General features: G+C 46.6%; 1 protein-coding gene across 2 annotated transcripts in view; it reads left to right on the top strand.

Moving 5' to 3' along the window:
• The window catches only part of ARK2C (arkadia (RNF111) C-terminal like ring finger ubiquitin ligase 2C), a 176,854-nt gene extending 159,869 nt beyond the window's left edge, over positions 1–16,985 (top strand). For both annotated transcript variants that reach the window (XM_088476563.1, XM_088476564.1), the window contains 3 exons: positions 9,237–9,332; positions 11,163–11,269; positions 16,868–16,985. In XM_088476563.1, coding sequence (XP_088332689.1) covers positions 9,237–9,332; positions 11,163–11,269; positions 16,868–16,985 — 321 coding nt within the window. The remainder of the gene's footprint in view (positions 1–9,236; positions 9,333–11,162; positions 11,270–16,867) is intronic.
• The last annotated feature ends 1,086 nt before the right edge of the window (positions 16,986–18,071 follow it).

Genomic DNA, 18,071 nt, shown 5'->3' with positions numbered 1-18,071 from the left:
TATGAGTGAAAGACCAACAAACATGTCAAGTGTCTGAGTGACAGTCCATCCAAGTTAAGTCAGACAGTCCATTCAACTTAGCAAATCCATCAATCTGTATTTGTGACAGACTAGCTAGGCATGTCACCGTCTGTCCAGCTAGCAAACTATGCAAATGGTATTACTTCTTACGAACAAATTGTGCACTGTCCATTCAACCAGCAAAACGGGATGAGTGACAGTCCTTGCATCTATCAAAATGCATTAGTGTCCGTCCGTCCAACTATAATAGAGAATGAGTGCCATTCCAACCAATTATCAAGGTGGTTGGGGGACAATGTATCCCTTCTGGAATGTCTGAAAGCAAGAGCTCAACAGAAAGCAAATTACAGGTCATCCGACCATCAAAGGGACTGAGAGATAGTCCATCCATCCAGTCAGCCTGTCCACGTGTACAGGGGACACAAGTCTAAGGATACATAGTCTGTTCGGGTCAATGTGACATCAGCAGAATTCACACTTACACAGTATTAATTGAAACAAAAAATACCCAAGCGCTACTAAACATAAAAATAATTAATTTAAACAGTAATAAAAAAATAAGAATGTACATATAGAATAAATTGAATACAGCAGCAGAAAACGATGTGTGCTTGTGAAGGCACAATGTATACCTGAAAAACAGGTGGAACACAAAACTAATAATCGTATTATCTGCGCTAATTGGGATGAAAAGAAGACCTGGCTGAAAATAAAACACAATATAATTGATCAAAATATAAAAGAAAATGTAATATCCTGAAACAACAATATGACCGGTCATAGAATATCACATATAAGACAATAATATTATTAACTACAAAAAATGATTATAAGCTACATGACATATTATTATATATATAAGTTATACGACACATTGTTGCAGTTAAGGTTGAGGCTGGGCACAACACGTGAGTTACAGGACTGTACTTATCTGGCAGTCAGGTCTTTTCATCCCAATTAGCGCAGATAATACAATTATCAGCAGAATTCAGCTACTTTTTTAACATTGAGCATCCAGAATTAATCACAAGATTTGCATGAACGCCTGACAGTGTGCTTGTTCTGCATTTAGGCGTTTTGGCCTGAATACATTATGTACCAATAAAGACATAGGACGTTACCCCATATAGACCTGTAAAGAACTGGTGCAAAATTCAAGCCCTGTTGTGTAGTGATCTCCCCTAAAATTGCACACTCTTCACCCCGTCACCTCGTGTCAATCATCTCGCTCTGCAGAACTATATGCCGATATCTCACTGCTCTGCAAAATCAGTGCACGGAATACTTAGCGCGTAATCTCCTTCGCTACGCAGCTCTGTATACTGCCCATCTCTACGGACGCCGACAACTTGCGACACAAACCAGACCCACCGGTGCAAATTGAGCTGCGAAATCCGGAAATTAAGTTGTGCCTCGCCATGAGCGATTTACACTTTATAATTAAGGCCCAGTGTATCCATTCCTCATATTTAAGATCCTTATGGGGAAATTAGACTTTAAAAAGTAATAGTATAGTATTATCACTCACTGGCTTGTAATGTGCTTTACACGTCATGTATTTAAACACAGTAGAAATGTAATTGAATTTCTTTATCCATATGTTTAGGAGAGTGATATAATTTATCCATTAGATAAGTTGTTTTTAGACAGATAACAATGTATTTAGATGTAACTTTGCCACTAACAATATATCAGCTAAGTTGCTGAGTGACTGATAACACAGGGGAATCGGGGTTTCTCACAGCGCTAGAGGTCATGTAGGGTGTAACTAGCGCCGTACGAGGGAGGCAGTCAGGAAGCCGATGGTCGAAATGCCGACCGCGTCTGCCCGACTGTCAAATCCCGGCAAGGTACTAATGGCCGGCGCCGATATCCCGACGCCTGTCATTAGACCTACGCCGGGAGTCCGATGCCCGGCATACCGATTGAAGGTAACCTGGGCGCCGGGCGAGGACAGCCGCGGGGGGAGGGTTAGGTTAGGGGCTCCCGGGGGGGACTTAGGGTTACGCACCCCCTCCCCAGGCTAGGGGAAGGGGGGGGTTAGGGTTAGGCACCCCCCCAGGAGACTTAGGTTTAGGCTGCGGGGAAGGGGTGGTTAGGTTTAGGCACAGAGGGGGGTTAGGGTTAGGCACTAGGGAGAAAGGTTAGGGTTAGGCACCCCTAAAGGAGGGTTAGGTTTGGGGGGGTGGGTTAGGTTAGTTACCTTTGCAGCTGTCGGGATCTTCACTGGTGCTGGCCTCCGGCGTCGGGATTTGAACCGCTGGACATAGGTCCGGCGGTATTTCATACCGATCCCCCGTCCGAGAAGTGTTGACTCTCAAGGTGCAAGACCAAGGGGGTCGCATCTTTGCTGCCCCGGTGGCACCTGTTTTTGGCTTGCAGGGTACATGGACAGCACATTGCAGCCAGAGACCTGCCCGCTGCACCATTGGGAACTCAGCTTTCTGGTCATGGCGGCAGCCGGCCTCCTTCCATGACCTTATGATGTCACATGTGGTGGGGGTGGAGAATGCATTATTGCTCTGCTGCAGTTCTAGGGTCATGTGTTCAATTCCAACCATAGTTCTATCTGTGTGGAGTTTGTATCTTCTCCCCATGTTTGCTTAGGGTTCCTCCAGGTACTCTGGTTTCCTCCCACACTCATAAAAACCTATTTGGGAGCTGACAAAACATAACCTTCAGCATTTGCAGGATCATGTATTTTTATGTTATGATAAAGCTTAGAGCCGTTCCTGAGCAAAAGCGATATTTACGAAGCGGCGGTTTTAGTAACCCGCCGCGGCAGATATCTGCTGCTGTCCCTCCATTTCTCACAGCACCCGCAACCCCTATAGGTTTCTATGGAGGATGCCATAGTGTCAGATTTACCAAGCTCCGAAATGCAAAGCATTCCGGAGCTCGTCCCCCCGCAGCTAATACTATCTAAAGATGGCGTTGTGCTGCTGTAGCCTATGGGTTACACATCGCAAAACTGGCCGGGAGAGAGAACCTACCGCTGCAATGGCCGCTGCACATGCGTGGTTTGTAGACTATGCGCAGGAGCCTACTCAGGAGTGAAGAGACGGCTCTGAGTAACAATGTAACTACTGTATATAATAACTATGGGGGAGATGTATCAAAGCTTGTAGAGAGATAAGGTGGAGGGAGACAAAGTACCAACCAATCAGCTCCTACCTGTCATTTTTCAGACAGCAGCCTGTAAATTGACAATTAGGAGCTGATTGGTTGGTACTTTATCTCTCTCCACTGTATCTCTCTCCAAGGTTTCATACATCTACCTCTATGTAACTGTAACTAATGAGAGAGGATGCAAGGACACAGACCGCCGTCATTTCAAGCTGCATTTATCAACGTCTGTAGAGAAACTACTTTAATAAATGCTTAATTCTCTCCCAGAAGGCAGCAGGAAAGTTAATAACACACTTTGCAGATAATCTTATTATCGGTTGGGGGTGGGCATTTAAAAATGACCTGCAGAGTTTTCTTTTATCTAATGAGTGTCCCCCTGGGGGCGCTATTGCGAATTGGCCGTATTTCCCAACAAGTTAAGGTTTCCGGAGGGCAGAGACTGGAGAGCTTGGTGGCATAGTTCATATAATAAGACCCTTCTTAGCTCAGTGTCACGGCTGGAACATTACCACAACCTTTATATTGAAATGTTAAATCTTCTGGACAAAGCTGACCGAGCAATGAAACCAATATTGCTACTGCTGGTGGCACACGGCTTAGAGGGGCTGAGTCTTCGCATTACAGAACCCAGGGTCTTCCTTACTATTAAACTTTAGATTTTTCAATATAATGGCAAAGAAAATAGCATAATAGGTTTGGAACCTCTGCACCTAAGACTGTCCGTTCCTACTGTTTGTGTTGTATGCTTGGTATCAGGGGCACAGCGTGTGTGGGGGGTTCTGCCGATGGGTTTATGTTGTAACGTGGTATATTGTTATATGTATTTTATTAGGCCAAATACTGACCTTATTACATTTTAACGTATTCTTGCTGGTAGGTGGCCGTCGTTGCATTAAAAAGTATCTGGTCCTGATTCTCAGCTGGAGGCAAGTGAGAATGCAGACCGGATCCCACGGAAATCCCCGTACTGCGCATGTGGCACTTAAAAAAATGGTGCAGTCTGCACCTGTGTCAGACCAGGCATACGCACATGGACAGTGATTGCACGTAGTGGCGTCACTAGGGGCACGCCGACCACACCAGGGGCCACCCTCCAGGGTGGTGGCACCAAAATGCCGACTCCTCCTCAGTGACATGGAGCACCAACATAACAGGGCAGAGCCCATCTCACGATCAATGAGGAGCCAGCAGTGCAGGGAGAGTGTCTGGGGGCAGACTGCCATCTCCGAGAGTGCTGGGCACATCGCTAGACTGATGAAACAAGGGGTGTGCCGTGAGGTCAGACCCCTTCCCCACAAGTCCGCCCTCCATTTGCAGCAAGGAGGTGGGTGCGCCTGATACTAATGGAGACGGCTGCAGATGTAATAATAGTGGGCGGGACGGGCTCCCACATGCAGACGCACGGATGTTCGGCACACACGGACGGATTCTCGCGTTGGCATAAAGGAAGCAAGCAGGCTGGTCCGGCCGGACGGAAAGGCGGCCGCAGAATCAGGTCCTCTATACGTAACAGTTACTCATGAGGTAGCCTCTATGTTGCTGCATGTGCTGAGATGTAACCCTTACCCTACGCTGATGAGCCCCTGTACCGGGTGCAGCAGTTTGTCTGTGTACTCATTACCAGTACTTATTTATAGTCTGCAATAGTCCTAATAATAATAATGGTATACTAATACATCATCCGTGGTAATGATTGCAAAACGTGGCATTACCCCACAAGGGCGGGGCAGAGATCAGGTGATTATTAGTACCATGACCCCGCCCCTCTCCCATGGGCCATCTGGATCCCTGGGGGAATAAAGTCAGGTAAGTATGAATTACAGGTGTGTATTTTATTTATTTATTTTTTGGGAGGAGGGGGGTATTTATAATATGTTACCTGGCTTGGAGTTCACCTGAAAATGCGCCTTACCCATTCGCATTACAGCATGCCTCCCAACATGACCCTCTGCAGGAGGGACACAGTGCTCTGGTCCTGGACTTCCCTGGTAAGAGGTTGGGGCTGCAGCGCAGTTCAAAAATCAAATAGGGGAGTCACACCAACTGTCACTCACTGGCTGGGACTCACTGGCAGTTGGTGTGACTCCCCTATTTGAATTTTGGACTGTGCTGCAGCCCCACCCCTGGAGCCGCCAGATTCTAAACTGTTGCCAAATTCATGTTTGAATTAGCAGAGTGGAAAAGGGTGTACATTCAGCTCAGCAGGGGCGTATCTATAATGGGTGCACCCATAATATTACTTACCTCTCTGGAGTCGCACGTCGGCGTGGGGGCCCGGCGCAGTAAAACGACTGGAAAATGGCCGCGGCGGCCATTTTCCCATCGTTTGCGCATGCGGCCATATTCCCGGTGACCTGTGCATACACTATAGACTCTGGGCACACTCTAGTGCCCAGAGTCTATAACTCCGGCGCTGGCCGCGCACAGCTCAGTGCGTTGCCGGCCGCCGGGCGGAGAGGAGGGGGCCCGTGTCGGAGACTGCATGGTATGCCCCTAAAAAAAAGCACCCTCTCCGTTTCCAAAAAGGAAACCCTGTTTCTGTACCTAATGAGGAGAAGTGGAGGTGTTTCCCATAGCAACCAACCAGATTCCGTCTTATTTGCCATGTACAGGGTAAATATAGCTAGTATGTGATTGGTTGTTAAGGGGAACATCTTCACTTGCCCTATTTAGAAGATTTGACAAATACTCCCCCTACCCTAGAGCAGGCCATGGATGGTAGATATCTGGGTACACGTGCGGAAATCGCAGTGTGTGGACAGTTTGTGCTTTATAAATTACATCCAGTTAATAGAGGTCAGGGGTCCACCGTACGGTGCAATGCCCTGGGGTGTGTTGTGGTGCCCCGGGCCCATTGTAGCAGCAGAGTGTCCCAGCAATTGCAGTCAGATATCGGCATCTGTGCTTGGACTAGGAACCCGCTCCCAGACAGCACAACCAATAATTACTGTGTATCTGCTGCTAGAGGTTCCGATACCCTCGCCCTCCTCTGGGCTGATTACAGCAGCATTTATCCGCTCCGTGTGTTTTCCATTATACGGGAAGTCAGGAGGTCTCCAATGCTATTAATGCAGATTGTTATTCTAGCGATTGAAGTCTGCCCCAGCCTTGTATTATCATCAGCTCTAATCTAGCATTCCGCGCACAGCTTGTAAAGACAAAAGATTAATGAGCGTACTTATAAAAGCTCTGATCTAATCCCTGCGACTTTACCTGGTGGAGTACTTACCTTTCATAAACAGTGATAAGAATTTGCTGTACTCAATATGACATTCGCTGCAAAGGTAACAGCATGAAATAGTAACCCCATTGAATATAATGGGTTTCTGCGGTGTAATATTTCAGTTCAGTTTCACACCATTGTAAATCGATGTTATATACCATTTGTATGGATTTTAAAATGATTTCCCAATGAAAAGTAATAGGGGTGTAGAATGAAACAGAAACTTTGGGGCTATCTGGATTTTATTTGTGTATTGATTCCATTTAAGCTCCGTCTTTCATGCAGTTTTTTCAAATTTAACCAACGCATATTTAATTGTTTAGAAAATCAAGCATTAAACTGCACCCTCTCCCTGGGCTGTAACTAGAGGTGGGCATAGGGGGCAGAACCGTCGCTGCCTGGAATGGCACCATGTAGCCTAGAGAAGCACCCAGAGCTTCCTTGGGACAAAGAAGCTCCTCCCTGTGACATCACATGTTCGGGGGAAGGGCTGGCACATTGTTACCCTGCTACGGACCTGCCCCTCCTTCTTGCACCATCTAGCTAAAATACCGCAGCTGTTGGTCCATCAGAGCTGGATAAATGTTTTTTGGGGGGCTGGGACACTAAACAATGACAACATTTGGGATGCAGGGATCGGATCCTTGTTTCCAAGCCTTTGGCGCACACATGAAAAGGGGGTGTAGTCACATGTCATGTCCCCATTTCATGTCACGCTGGGGGCGCTGACAGAGGGGGGGCCCAGGGCCCTCTGTCCGGAAATGCCAGCCGCCCCCGCGCTGCCCTTTAAATGCCCCTGCCTGTCAATCAGGCAGAAGCACAGAAGGGGCTGCGTGCGACTACCCAGGACCCATTCTTTACACTCGCAGAATGGGTCCTGCGCACTCGCAGATTCCCGATAATCATGAGTCTGCGATCATCAGTGCATTTGCGTGCAATGCTGAATCAGCCCCCATGACCGTGGCGCACAGTAGACGAAGGTGACCGTCATTGACCTAAGTAGTTTCATGGACTATATATAACATACAGTGCTGATTGATGAGGCAAAAGTAGAACTCAGAGACTATGGGGGGAGGTGTATCAGAGTTTCTAATGCCTGGAGACGGGGAGAAGTTACTCGTAGCAACCAATCACCTGTCATTTTATAGAATGTACTTGGTAAATGCTAGTTAGTATTAGCGATGATAACGTACTGGGTGACCCAACCTGTTAGGGTAAATGTGGCCATCGATATATAAAGGGTGGACGTGCTGGGATTAGTAGTCCTCCAGATAGAAAGTTAATCCAGGGTACAATGCACTTAGGCCAAGGTACATGTGGTATTAAGCATGTAACGCAGATGGTGGTTAGTACACACGTGGTACAGCTTAGCCAGATCTTATTGTTCTATCTGATGTAATAAAACTAAGTAGCATCTGACACAGGGATATCACAGGTGTAACAGCGGTATGCAGAATATATAGGGAGTTGCTGGGCGTTGTAGTGCACTGGGTGCCCTATACACCAGTGGTGGTCATAGAGTGTACTTGCTGTTAGGTATTTGGGCTCGGTATGGCTTTGTAGGCTGTGAGTATCCTGGGTCTGACAGTCCCCATGGAACGCCAGGGAGTAAAGACTTGAAGAGACGCAGGAGGGCATGTCGGAGGTCTGGTCTGTCTAACTGTCCTAGTGATCGCTGAGTCAGCCTCCACTATCAGAGTCCTGGGAGGAGGCAGCGCAGGCGCTCCCTCCTAATGGGGCACATCCACTAGGGCACATCTACTCCCTGTCCAATCTCTAAACGATTTTCCCTTGAAATTTTATCTTTCAGTCTAAACGATTTGCCAACTATCTTTAATAGATCAAGTGAAATTGACCTGCATGTTCGGTAGACTGACGAGACGATCAAACGACCAGCGGAAGCGCGCATCGTTGATCGTTAACGACCAAACACTGCACGATTTATAAATGATTGAACTATAACGACATCGTTATCGTTCAATCGCCTGCTAAAATCGTGTAGTGGATGCCCCCCTTAACAGTTAGAAGCGGTTGCCATGGGAAACTTCGTTCTCTCCTTGTCCACTGGAACCTTGCACCACAGAGAAACTCGATTAGTGCCATATTTTTCCGCAATTTGGCTCAGCTCTGTTTCATAGAGGTGGGCGCAATGCTTATGCTAGCGCAGTTGAGCATTCTCTTTCACAGAACCGCAGACACTGTGGACATATTTTAAAAAAGTTACAAGAAAGACTTCAAGCAGGTCTGCTCGAGGATTCGATGATGTGGCCGATGGTGCATCGATGGTGGAACGATCGGATCCACCAGCTCGATTGAGCGTTGCTCAGATATGCAAAGTGAGCGTATCAGGGTCTGCTCAGTCCGGAGCGCGGCAGGACACATATTTTCGCATTTGTTTCAGAAATTGCAGCTGCGCATGATCTGTGAGCACTTCTGATTTAGGGCCCATAGTCACATAACCTTTATAACAAGTGATTAAAGCTTTCATGGCACCGATATCAGTATTCAAGCATTGGAATTCACCCTAGTAAATTAGCATAGGTTCTTTGTCTCACTACAATATTATACATTTTAATCATCTGTCATTTTCGTAACTTGTATGTCTCTTTCCGTACCCATAAATAAATGATAATTAAGAAGATTAAAACCCAAACTGTATAACTCTGATTTTCAATCATTGATTTCAGATCAGATGAGAAGGGAAATGTCGGTTGTCAGTTACAAATCTGTCACAGGATCAGACAATCAGAGCTGTTGAGATTGTCCTGTGTGTTCTCTCCTTGCATCAGACACCGGTCTGTTTGTGATCTCGGTCATGTTAATGGGACATAGATAGAATGATTGTGTCTCTCTCTCACTGAAGGAACTGCTGCAGTTAGAAGACAGACTGGGAAGTGTGACGCGAGGAGCAGTGCAGAACATCATAGAAAGGTGCACGTTCCCTCACAAGTACAAGAAGGTAAGAAGCAAATGCATTTCACACTCATGCACACACGCATTTCACACTCATACACACATGCATTTCACACTCATGCACACACGCATTTCACACTCATGCATGCACACATTTCACACTCATGCATGCACACATTTTACACTCATGCATGCACACATTTCACACTCATGCACGCATTTCACACTCATGCATGCACACATTTCACACTCATGCATGCATTTCACACTCATGCACACACATTTCACACTCATGCACGCATTTCACACTCATGCACGCATTTCACACTCATGCACGCATTTCATACTCATGCACCCATGCATTTCACACTCATGCACACATGCATTTCATACTCATGTACACATGCATTTCACACTCATGCACGCATGCATTTCACACTCATGCACACGCGCATTTCACACTCATGCACACACGCATTTCATACTCATGCATGCACGCATTTCACACTCATGCACACACGCATTTCACATTCATGCACACACGCATTTCACACTCATGCACACTTTTCACACTCATGCACACATGTATTTCACACTCATGCACACACGCATTTCTCACTAATGCACACACGATTTTCACACTCATGCACGCACGCTTTTCACACTCATGCACACACAAATTTCTCACTCATGCACATACGCATTTCACACTCATGCACACATGCATTTCACACTCATGCACACACGCATTTCACATTCATGCACACACGCATTTCACACATGCACACACGCTTTTCACACTCATGCACACACGCATTTCACACTCATGCACACACACATTTCACACTCATGCACACACGCATTTCACACTCATGCACGCACGCATTTCACACTCATGCATTCTAAATTGATGCTAGGTGCAGTGTGAAAATTCTGTGTTTATAAATAAGTACTATGTTAATGAATTTTGCTCAGTATCAAACCTTAGAGAAAGTGGAGAAGTTGCCCATAGCAACCAATCAGCTTCTGTCATTTTATAGACTGTGCTAGATAAATGACAGTTACAAGTTGATTGGTTGTGGTTGGCCAACCTCCACTATATCTCTCGCAAAGGTTTGATACATCTCCCGCATGGTAAGGGATGAATTAAGTGGGGGGCAACAGGAACGATTGCCCTGGCACCCCAAACACAGAGGGCCCCCCTCACAGAGTTGTCTGACCCTGCAATAGTCGAGAACATGTGCCTAGCGGCATCTGTTCCCGGATGGGGGCTGCCTCGGCTCTGTGTTCTGTATGCACAATGCATACAGCGCAGAGAAGCTCCCGAGACTCCTCATCAGTATCATGTGACACATCGCATCTTTGACGCTGATGAGGGTACTTGGGAGCCACTCTGCGCTGTATGCATGCAGAACACAGAGTTGGGAGCATTCAGGTGGAGCCGGCCAAGCCACAGAAGGTAAGTGCCCGCATGGCCGAGGTTATGTCACTGTGTAGCAAACAGGGGGCAAACACAGTCTGTAAAAAGACAATTAGAAGCCGATTGGTTGGTACTTTATCTCTTTCCAATTTATCTCCAAGCTTTGATAAATCTCCCCCATAGTCGCATTGACCACTTCAATTTTAAAGCATTTGATCCTTCCACCAATCTGACTATTCCATCACGTAACCATCCTTCTATCTCATCTTCCCCTTTCATCATGTAAATTAGCCTGTCTCCACTTCCCCGGTATTAGTGGTGTGCTCCATCTAGCCATCGACTTTCCATCACCAGACTCCACCTTACCTATCCTTCCTTGGCCTCCCCTGAGCCTTGCTCCACTCGCCTCTCTCAGATGCTTTGCCGTATATTACTCTCACACTCTCTATTGTACAGAGGATACCGCATGACGGCAAAGACACGAAGGAAGATGAGGAGGAGGCCGACACAGACGAGAAGTGCACAATCTGCCTGTCTATGCTTGAAGATGGAGAGGATGTGAGGTACGTGGAGGCCAGACTCCTGTCTCTGGGCATTGAGACTGGGGCTCAGTTCTGTCAGCCTATAGCAGTGGGGGTCTCCACAGTTAGTGCACTCACCAGACACTTAAAACTGAACAGGTAACAGTGACCGTTTAAACATAATTTTCTGGGCGTCTATAAATTAGCCGCTGCGTTCTTCGTTGCAGCAGGAGAGCCCTCTGCGTATCTGAAGGAACACCGTCTATGTCTGCGGCAGCTTAGACTAAAGGGGCACAGCCACTACGCGACCCAGGGAAGACAGTGCGATTATGACATCATAATCGTACCGTCGTTCCCCATCCCCTGCAGTGCCTACACTGAACGATTAGTCGTACAGGGCAGGCACCCTCCATCATCCCTGAACATGGCCAATCTGTCGTTATCGGCAGGTTGACCGGCATGTTCGGGCGATGATTGATGTCAGAAACGACCAGCGGGAGCAGGCATCGCTGGTCGTTTCTGACATTTTAGTGCCCGATTCATGCACGATTAATGGACAACCGAACGATAACGATGTCGTTAACGTTCAGTCGTCCATTAATATCTGCTAGTGGATGTGCCCCATTACTCAGAAGGCTGATGGGCGCCTGATCTGCGTCCCATGTTTCCGGTTTTATGCATGACCGGCGGACGTGAGATGCTTTCAGTGGGCGTCTCTACGCACTGGACGGCGAGGGAGTCATTAGCATATTTTCGGAATAGCAATGCGTGAGAGATGGCAGCTGGGATGGCGTTTGTGTGCAGATCTGAATAAGCCCAATTACGAGAACTTGACAATTAGTGATTTTTATCTGGTGCTTCTCATTTTGATTTTTAATTTTTTGTAGACAATTTTACATACGAAGCATAATGGGAAAAAGTTAAAATATAAAGGACTTAAAAAGAAGCATTGTAACCCGTGTACCTCTTTTGTGTGCAATTCAGTTACGGACAATTCCAGAGAAGTGGGACTGCGGCACAGTCCAAAATTCAAACAGGAGAGCCACATCAGCTGCACTTCTAAATGCTGCCATACATTGCCGACTGGCACTCACCGGCAGTTGGTGTGACTCCCCTGTTTGAATTTTGGACTGTGCTGCAGCCCCACCCTTGGAGCCGATAGCTCTTTGTCTCTAGTGGAACCACAATACCCAGCATGTCCTGCCAGTCATCCTACTGTCAGTAAAGGTGGAGGCCCAACATTACAGGAAGCTGTGCACAGGTGGCACCTTGTGCCACTGTACATAGAAGGCACCATGGCTTTTAGATGAGAGACACAAGTGGTATGCTATAGTTTAAGGGGCCCTTAATTCTACCCCACCTCCAACTGATAGCAACTTAAAAAGTGAGATTGTCATGGAAACATTTTCTATAGTTCGATACTGATGGAAACGCTCTGTACCCTGGTGTCTTGTTTTATTGTGAACCATGAATAAATAAAGGTGAAGAAGAAGAAAGGTGATCATACATGGCTTCCAACAGGGCAGTGTACTTATTGACCTAAATCAGTGGCTAAGAATGTGATGCGGACTCTCGTGAAAATATGGCAGCACACATTGAGCAACATCTGAATAACTTTTTTTTTTTCCATTGAATTGAACCCTTACCCCAGTGAATGGTCGGTCCAATATGCTAGTATAATATATTTCAGAGTGGCAACATAAAAGAGTATAATGCAAACTTTTAGATTTCATGCGAAAAACCAAAACCGTGTGCCTCCCAGATGTATTAAAAAAATCACATCCAGGGTCAAGATCAAATCAATACAATTGGATCAATAGTCTCGCATCTGGCCGCCTACCCCAGAGCCCCCCCTTCCCTACGCATCGACGCAATTCGCGCTGAATTGCGTCATTGTGGCCCCATCCCCTGCATCACAATGTTGGTAACCTCGCCATTGCTCCGCCCCAAATAAAACATGACGTTCCTGCAAGCCCCCCCAACCACTATGCCGACCTAGCAGCCAGAATGTCGGCAAGTGAGGACTTTGTTCTATATTATGGCTTATTTCGGAACTGTGGACAGCCGCCGCGCACGATACTATTATGAAGCAATTATAAAGCCATTGTCGCCAAAATATATTTTTCAAGATGATCGTTATCTTTTTAAACTGCATAACTATCGTTCTGTTTTACACCCCCGGGCTCTTCAATGGGTTACAATCTCTAGAGAACATTGTAGTTGGCGCATACGTTACGATCCAATTATTCAATCTGATTGGGTGTTTTTATTCTTTTTTTTTTATCAAACTTTAAAAAAGTAAATGTCTGGCAATAGACTCAATGTATGAGCAATTGCACATTTGCAAATCAATCAGTTACCTAATAGTCCATTCTTTATCTAGAAGGTTCAGGTTGGAGCTGATGCCCCAGCTGAACATGTCTGTCTGTTTTGTCTAATCAAAGCCTGAACATGGGTATGGGATTTATGATCTCATTAGGGGCTCTATGTATTATCATTATTTTTACTAAAATAAAGTGAAAAGGGTGTTTTGTGTTTTCACACACTTTTCACATTATTTTAGTATCACCTATAGTTATTACAGGGCAATTCTACTCCAACCACTAAGTATCACTTATTTTTAGTAATCAGATCGCATTTCCCATAATTGTAATGGGAAATGTGATCTGCCTGGTAGTTACTTAAAATAAATAGTGATAAAAATACCTAGGGAGGCCCTGTGATAATAACGCCACCTGGAGGTGGCGTTATCCAGGGTCTCCCCCGGTTACCGGGCTCCTACTCTGCTGTAACGGGCAGAGCAGAGCCCGGAGCCGGTCCCAGTGATCAGCTGTGTGGTCTAAACAGACCACAAGCTGATCTCTGCTAAAAAAAAAAAAGACAAAAAAAGTAAAAAAAAAAATTCACTTACCTGACTCCATGGATCGGTGATCGGGGCTCCGGTGATGTCCTCCCTCCGGTCAACTGGTCTCCCATAGTGCACTGCGGCCCGGTCATCAGGTGACCGTGTCCCAGTGCAGTATGTGATGTCAGCTGACCAGAGGCATGGAAGACATCACCGGAGCACCGATAACTGCAGGTAAGTGCTATTGAGGGAGGGGGGGTCGCAGGGGGTGCGGTCATGGGGGGCGGGGCTTAGTGCCAGGGGCGGGGCGGGGGGTAACAGTCGGTCGGTGCATGCGTCGGCACTTTGTCACGGTATTTTTTGTGAAAATACTGTGACTAGTGTGCAGAGGGGATTCGCAGGGACAGAGCTTTGTCGCAAGCTCTGTCCCTGCAAGGGATTGGTAGTAAATCCCTGTGATATTGCCTGAATTCGCAATGCGAATTCAGTCGATAATATCACACTACAATCTGCATTACAAATGCGGATTATAGTAAATAGAGCCCTAAATCTTATCAGATGTAGAAGCAGGGGCGCCGAGAGGGAGGGGGAGCGGGTACAGATTACCCAGGCCCAGGCTTCCTGAGGGGCCCGGTGGGGGCCTGGGTCCGACGCCACCCCCTCCTCCCTCACAGCAGCCCAGCACACAGCGTGTGCTGAGCTGCAGTTGGAGACTGCTCGTGGCTACTGAGCAGCAGCCACAGCAGTCTCCTACGCCTGTGCGGGGGAGCGATCACACTGATCGCGCCCCCCCTGGCTTTGCGCAGGGCTGAGGGGGCTCAGAGTGCCCCCCTCCCCGGCGCTTCGCGCCGCTGCAAATCTTTTTTAATTTTATTTTTTTCGGCAAGGGGGCATGGCCACAACTCTCGAGATTAGGCCATGCCCCCTATTACCGGGGCCCACCTTGGCTCTTGGCGGCCCTGTGTAGAAGGATCACATTGTAAGTAACTAGGGGTAAATTTACTAAAGTGAGAGTTTTAGAAGATATGTTGCCCATAGCAACCAATCAGATTCTAGCTATTATCTTCTAGAACAGGAATGGGGATCCTCAGGCCCGGGCATTTGATTTGGCCCTTGGAGCTTTTCTCTGCTAGCCTCATCTGGTTAGCAGGGGGCCTAGAATAACACCCTGCAGCCAGAATCTATGCAACAGTGCCGCCTGGTGCGTCCTTAGGACGCTTCAGACGGTCACACCGCTGCCCTTACAGCTCCCTGGAGCCTCAGGATGCTCCGGGCATTGCTGAAATCATCGGCGATTGTGGCCTTACCCCATATGACGTCACATGGAGGGAGCGTGGCCTGCACTGGGCCCATGAATAATGTTATATATATCAAAATGGTCCTCGGCAGGAAATAGGCTCCCCATCCCCGTTCAAGAAGGTGCTAGTTAAATGTTAAGTAGAATCTGATTGGTTGCTATCGGCAACATCTCTTCTACATACCTCCCAACATTTAGCCATCTTGGGGAGGGACAGTCCGTGCCCCGGAGCCAAAAAGGGAAAAGAGGTGGAGCCTATGGAAACTGGGGTGGAGCCTTGTGGCTTCACCCATTTTCGTCACTATACTGAGATGCTGGGCAGTATAGTGGTCCCCCCAACTTCCCCCCCCCACTGCTGGACACTGCGGCCCGCAGGTGGGACAGCGGGACAATTCCAGAAAAACTAGTCTGGATGTGGGACAGTTGGGAGGAATGCTACTAAAACTCACTTCTAAAAACTCTCACTTTAGTAAATTTACCCCCTAGTGTGACTTGATTGTATACTGTAATTCAATAATTTATCTAAAATAAAGATATTTGCTTTATGTGGGCTCAGCTTTAGTTATGGACTAAGGGTCCGATTCAGAGATGGACGCAGGTCCCACGGCGGCTGTGTCTTTGGAAGCAGCAGCGACGCTAACCTATGCTAATGCAGCAGGAGGCGTCTGAGGAGAAAAGACGCCTTCTCACAGCATCGTAGATCCACGTGCTGCGTCCCAAGGTGCATCACCAGATCACCATCGCAACCGTCAGTCGCAATGTTTGCAGCATCGGCCATCTGAGAGAGCCTTTTTGCTAAACAGAATGGCCGTCTTACCTGCATAGCCAAGTTCAGGAAATCTGTGTCTTCCAACGCACAAGCCTTGTTTCCAGGAACGCAGGCCGGCTCCATCCACTCTCCACCCCCCAAACAGCAGCAGCCTGTCAATCAAGCTGCGGTTTTGGGGAACCACGAGAGAACTTGAAGTAGAAGACCTGCTCCTGGGGTAAATACAGAAGGGCAGTTCACTAATCACCTTGACACTGGTGTTTTCGATATGGTGTTTTGAATACACTAATTCTGTTGAGCGGTTTGTAGACTGTCCCCTTCCACCAAAAAAACAAAGAGCGCTGCTGCGGTCGAGGAATGCGGTAAATCAGAAGCCTGCCAATGTGAACTGGGGGAACTGCTATGTGGCATAAAGTGAATTGGGGGCACTACTATGTGGCATAATGTGAACTGATTGCAGTACTATGTAGCATAATGTGAAGTGGAGCATAAAATTAACTAAGTCACTACTGTGGGGTATAAAATGAACAACCGCTGTGGAGAGAGGTGTCTCTCAAGAAGCATTGGGGATCCCTTCAAAATGTTGGTATGGGAATAAACAGTTTAGGTTATTCCCCCGCAAGGTGCTCTTTTTTTTTTGTATAGAGTGAAAAATTTTATCTTATTTTGAAAAAACCTGTGATTGTCAAACTGTTCTCTGAATCTAACTTTATTCTTCCCCCCCACCAGGAGATTACCATGTATGCATCTCTTCCACCAAGTCTGCGTGGACCAATGGTTAGTGACCAGTAAGAAATGCCCCATCTGCAGGGTGGACATTGAGACGCAACTTGGAGAGGACAGTTGAAAGTCGCAGGACCTTCATCAGGATTCCCATGTTCCCGATCAGGTCACGTGGCCATTGCCTGCAGCAAAACTTTGCCTTCTGAGCCATTTGATTTAGAGGACAGCCTGCAAGCACATATTCTGTAGATGAATTGTGGGCATGTAACAATATTGGAGGATCCTAACAGCCATAACGCCCTACTGGAAGCTGGCCTTCCTAGAGCCAAACGGGGCGATCGCTGGAGATGAAGACTAGCTCACCAAGGTACTAGTGTGGTAGTCGTCTGGCTTGCCAATCCTGCACCTCAAAAGGATTGTACATATACCTCTCAAATACGTAGAATCAAGTAGGGGTACACTTAGCTGCAGTATTTATGTGGATGGCATCTGGAGCATGTTAGCTTATTACAAAAAAAATGTTCTGTGTTTGATGCCCTAGTCATCTTGTGGTTGACATGTTGCTATTAACCTACTTTTGCACCAAATATTATTTCTTAGGGTTTTTTTTATTTATATATATTGTTTCTTTTGTTTTGGTGCTTGGGTGAGCCATTAAGGTCAATACATCAAAATTTCCCAACTTCCAAAATGCGAGGCTAAAAAGAATATCCTGTTTACAGATAAAAGGATGAGATTTGGAGCCTCGACTTTGTTATTTTACTTTACAAAAATAATTTATTTATTACTCTTGAATTATGTTTACAGAAGGTTATATAAAGGGTGAAGGTTGCTGAGGTTTTCATTACTTTGGTTTACTCTGCTTTTGCTGGGCATTTTACGGGGAAAAAAAAATTCCCTCGACAGACGATGCAAGTCCCGTTCTCGTAGCTGTTGTATTTCAGGGTCCGCAAGAGTATTTGTAAGAAAATGCATGAGCAGGGAGTGTGGAATTACAGCCATAGTTGTCCAGGGGCTTCATGTTTTTGGAAGCAGCTGATTTAATAACGCTGTTAGCACTAGCCCCCCAAAAAATATTCACAGCACAAATTTATATCGGATCCTCGTTATAGCACAATCTGAAAATGAGAATTTATGTGAGGGCTACAATTGTAACAGTTAGGGCTCTAAAATATAAAAAAAATCCACTTTATAAATAAATAATTATAGA

The sequence above is a fragment of the Taudactylus pleione genome, unplaced genomic scaffold (assembly GCF_031769625.1).
Source record: "Taudactylus pleione unplaced genomic scaffold, aTauple2 ptg000189l, whole genome shotgun sequence".
NCBI lineage: Eukaryota > Metazoa > Chordata > Amphibia > Anura > Myobatrachidae > Taudactylus > Taudactylus pleione.
This window is presented reverse-complemented; position numbering and strand designations above follow the sequence as displayed.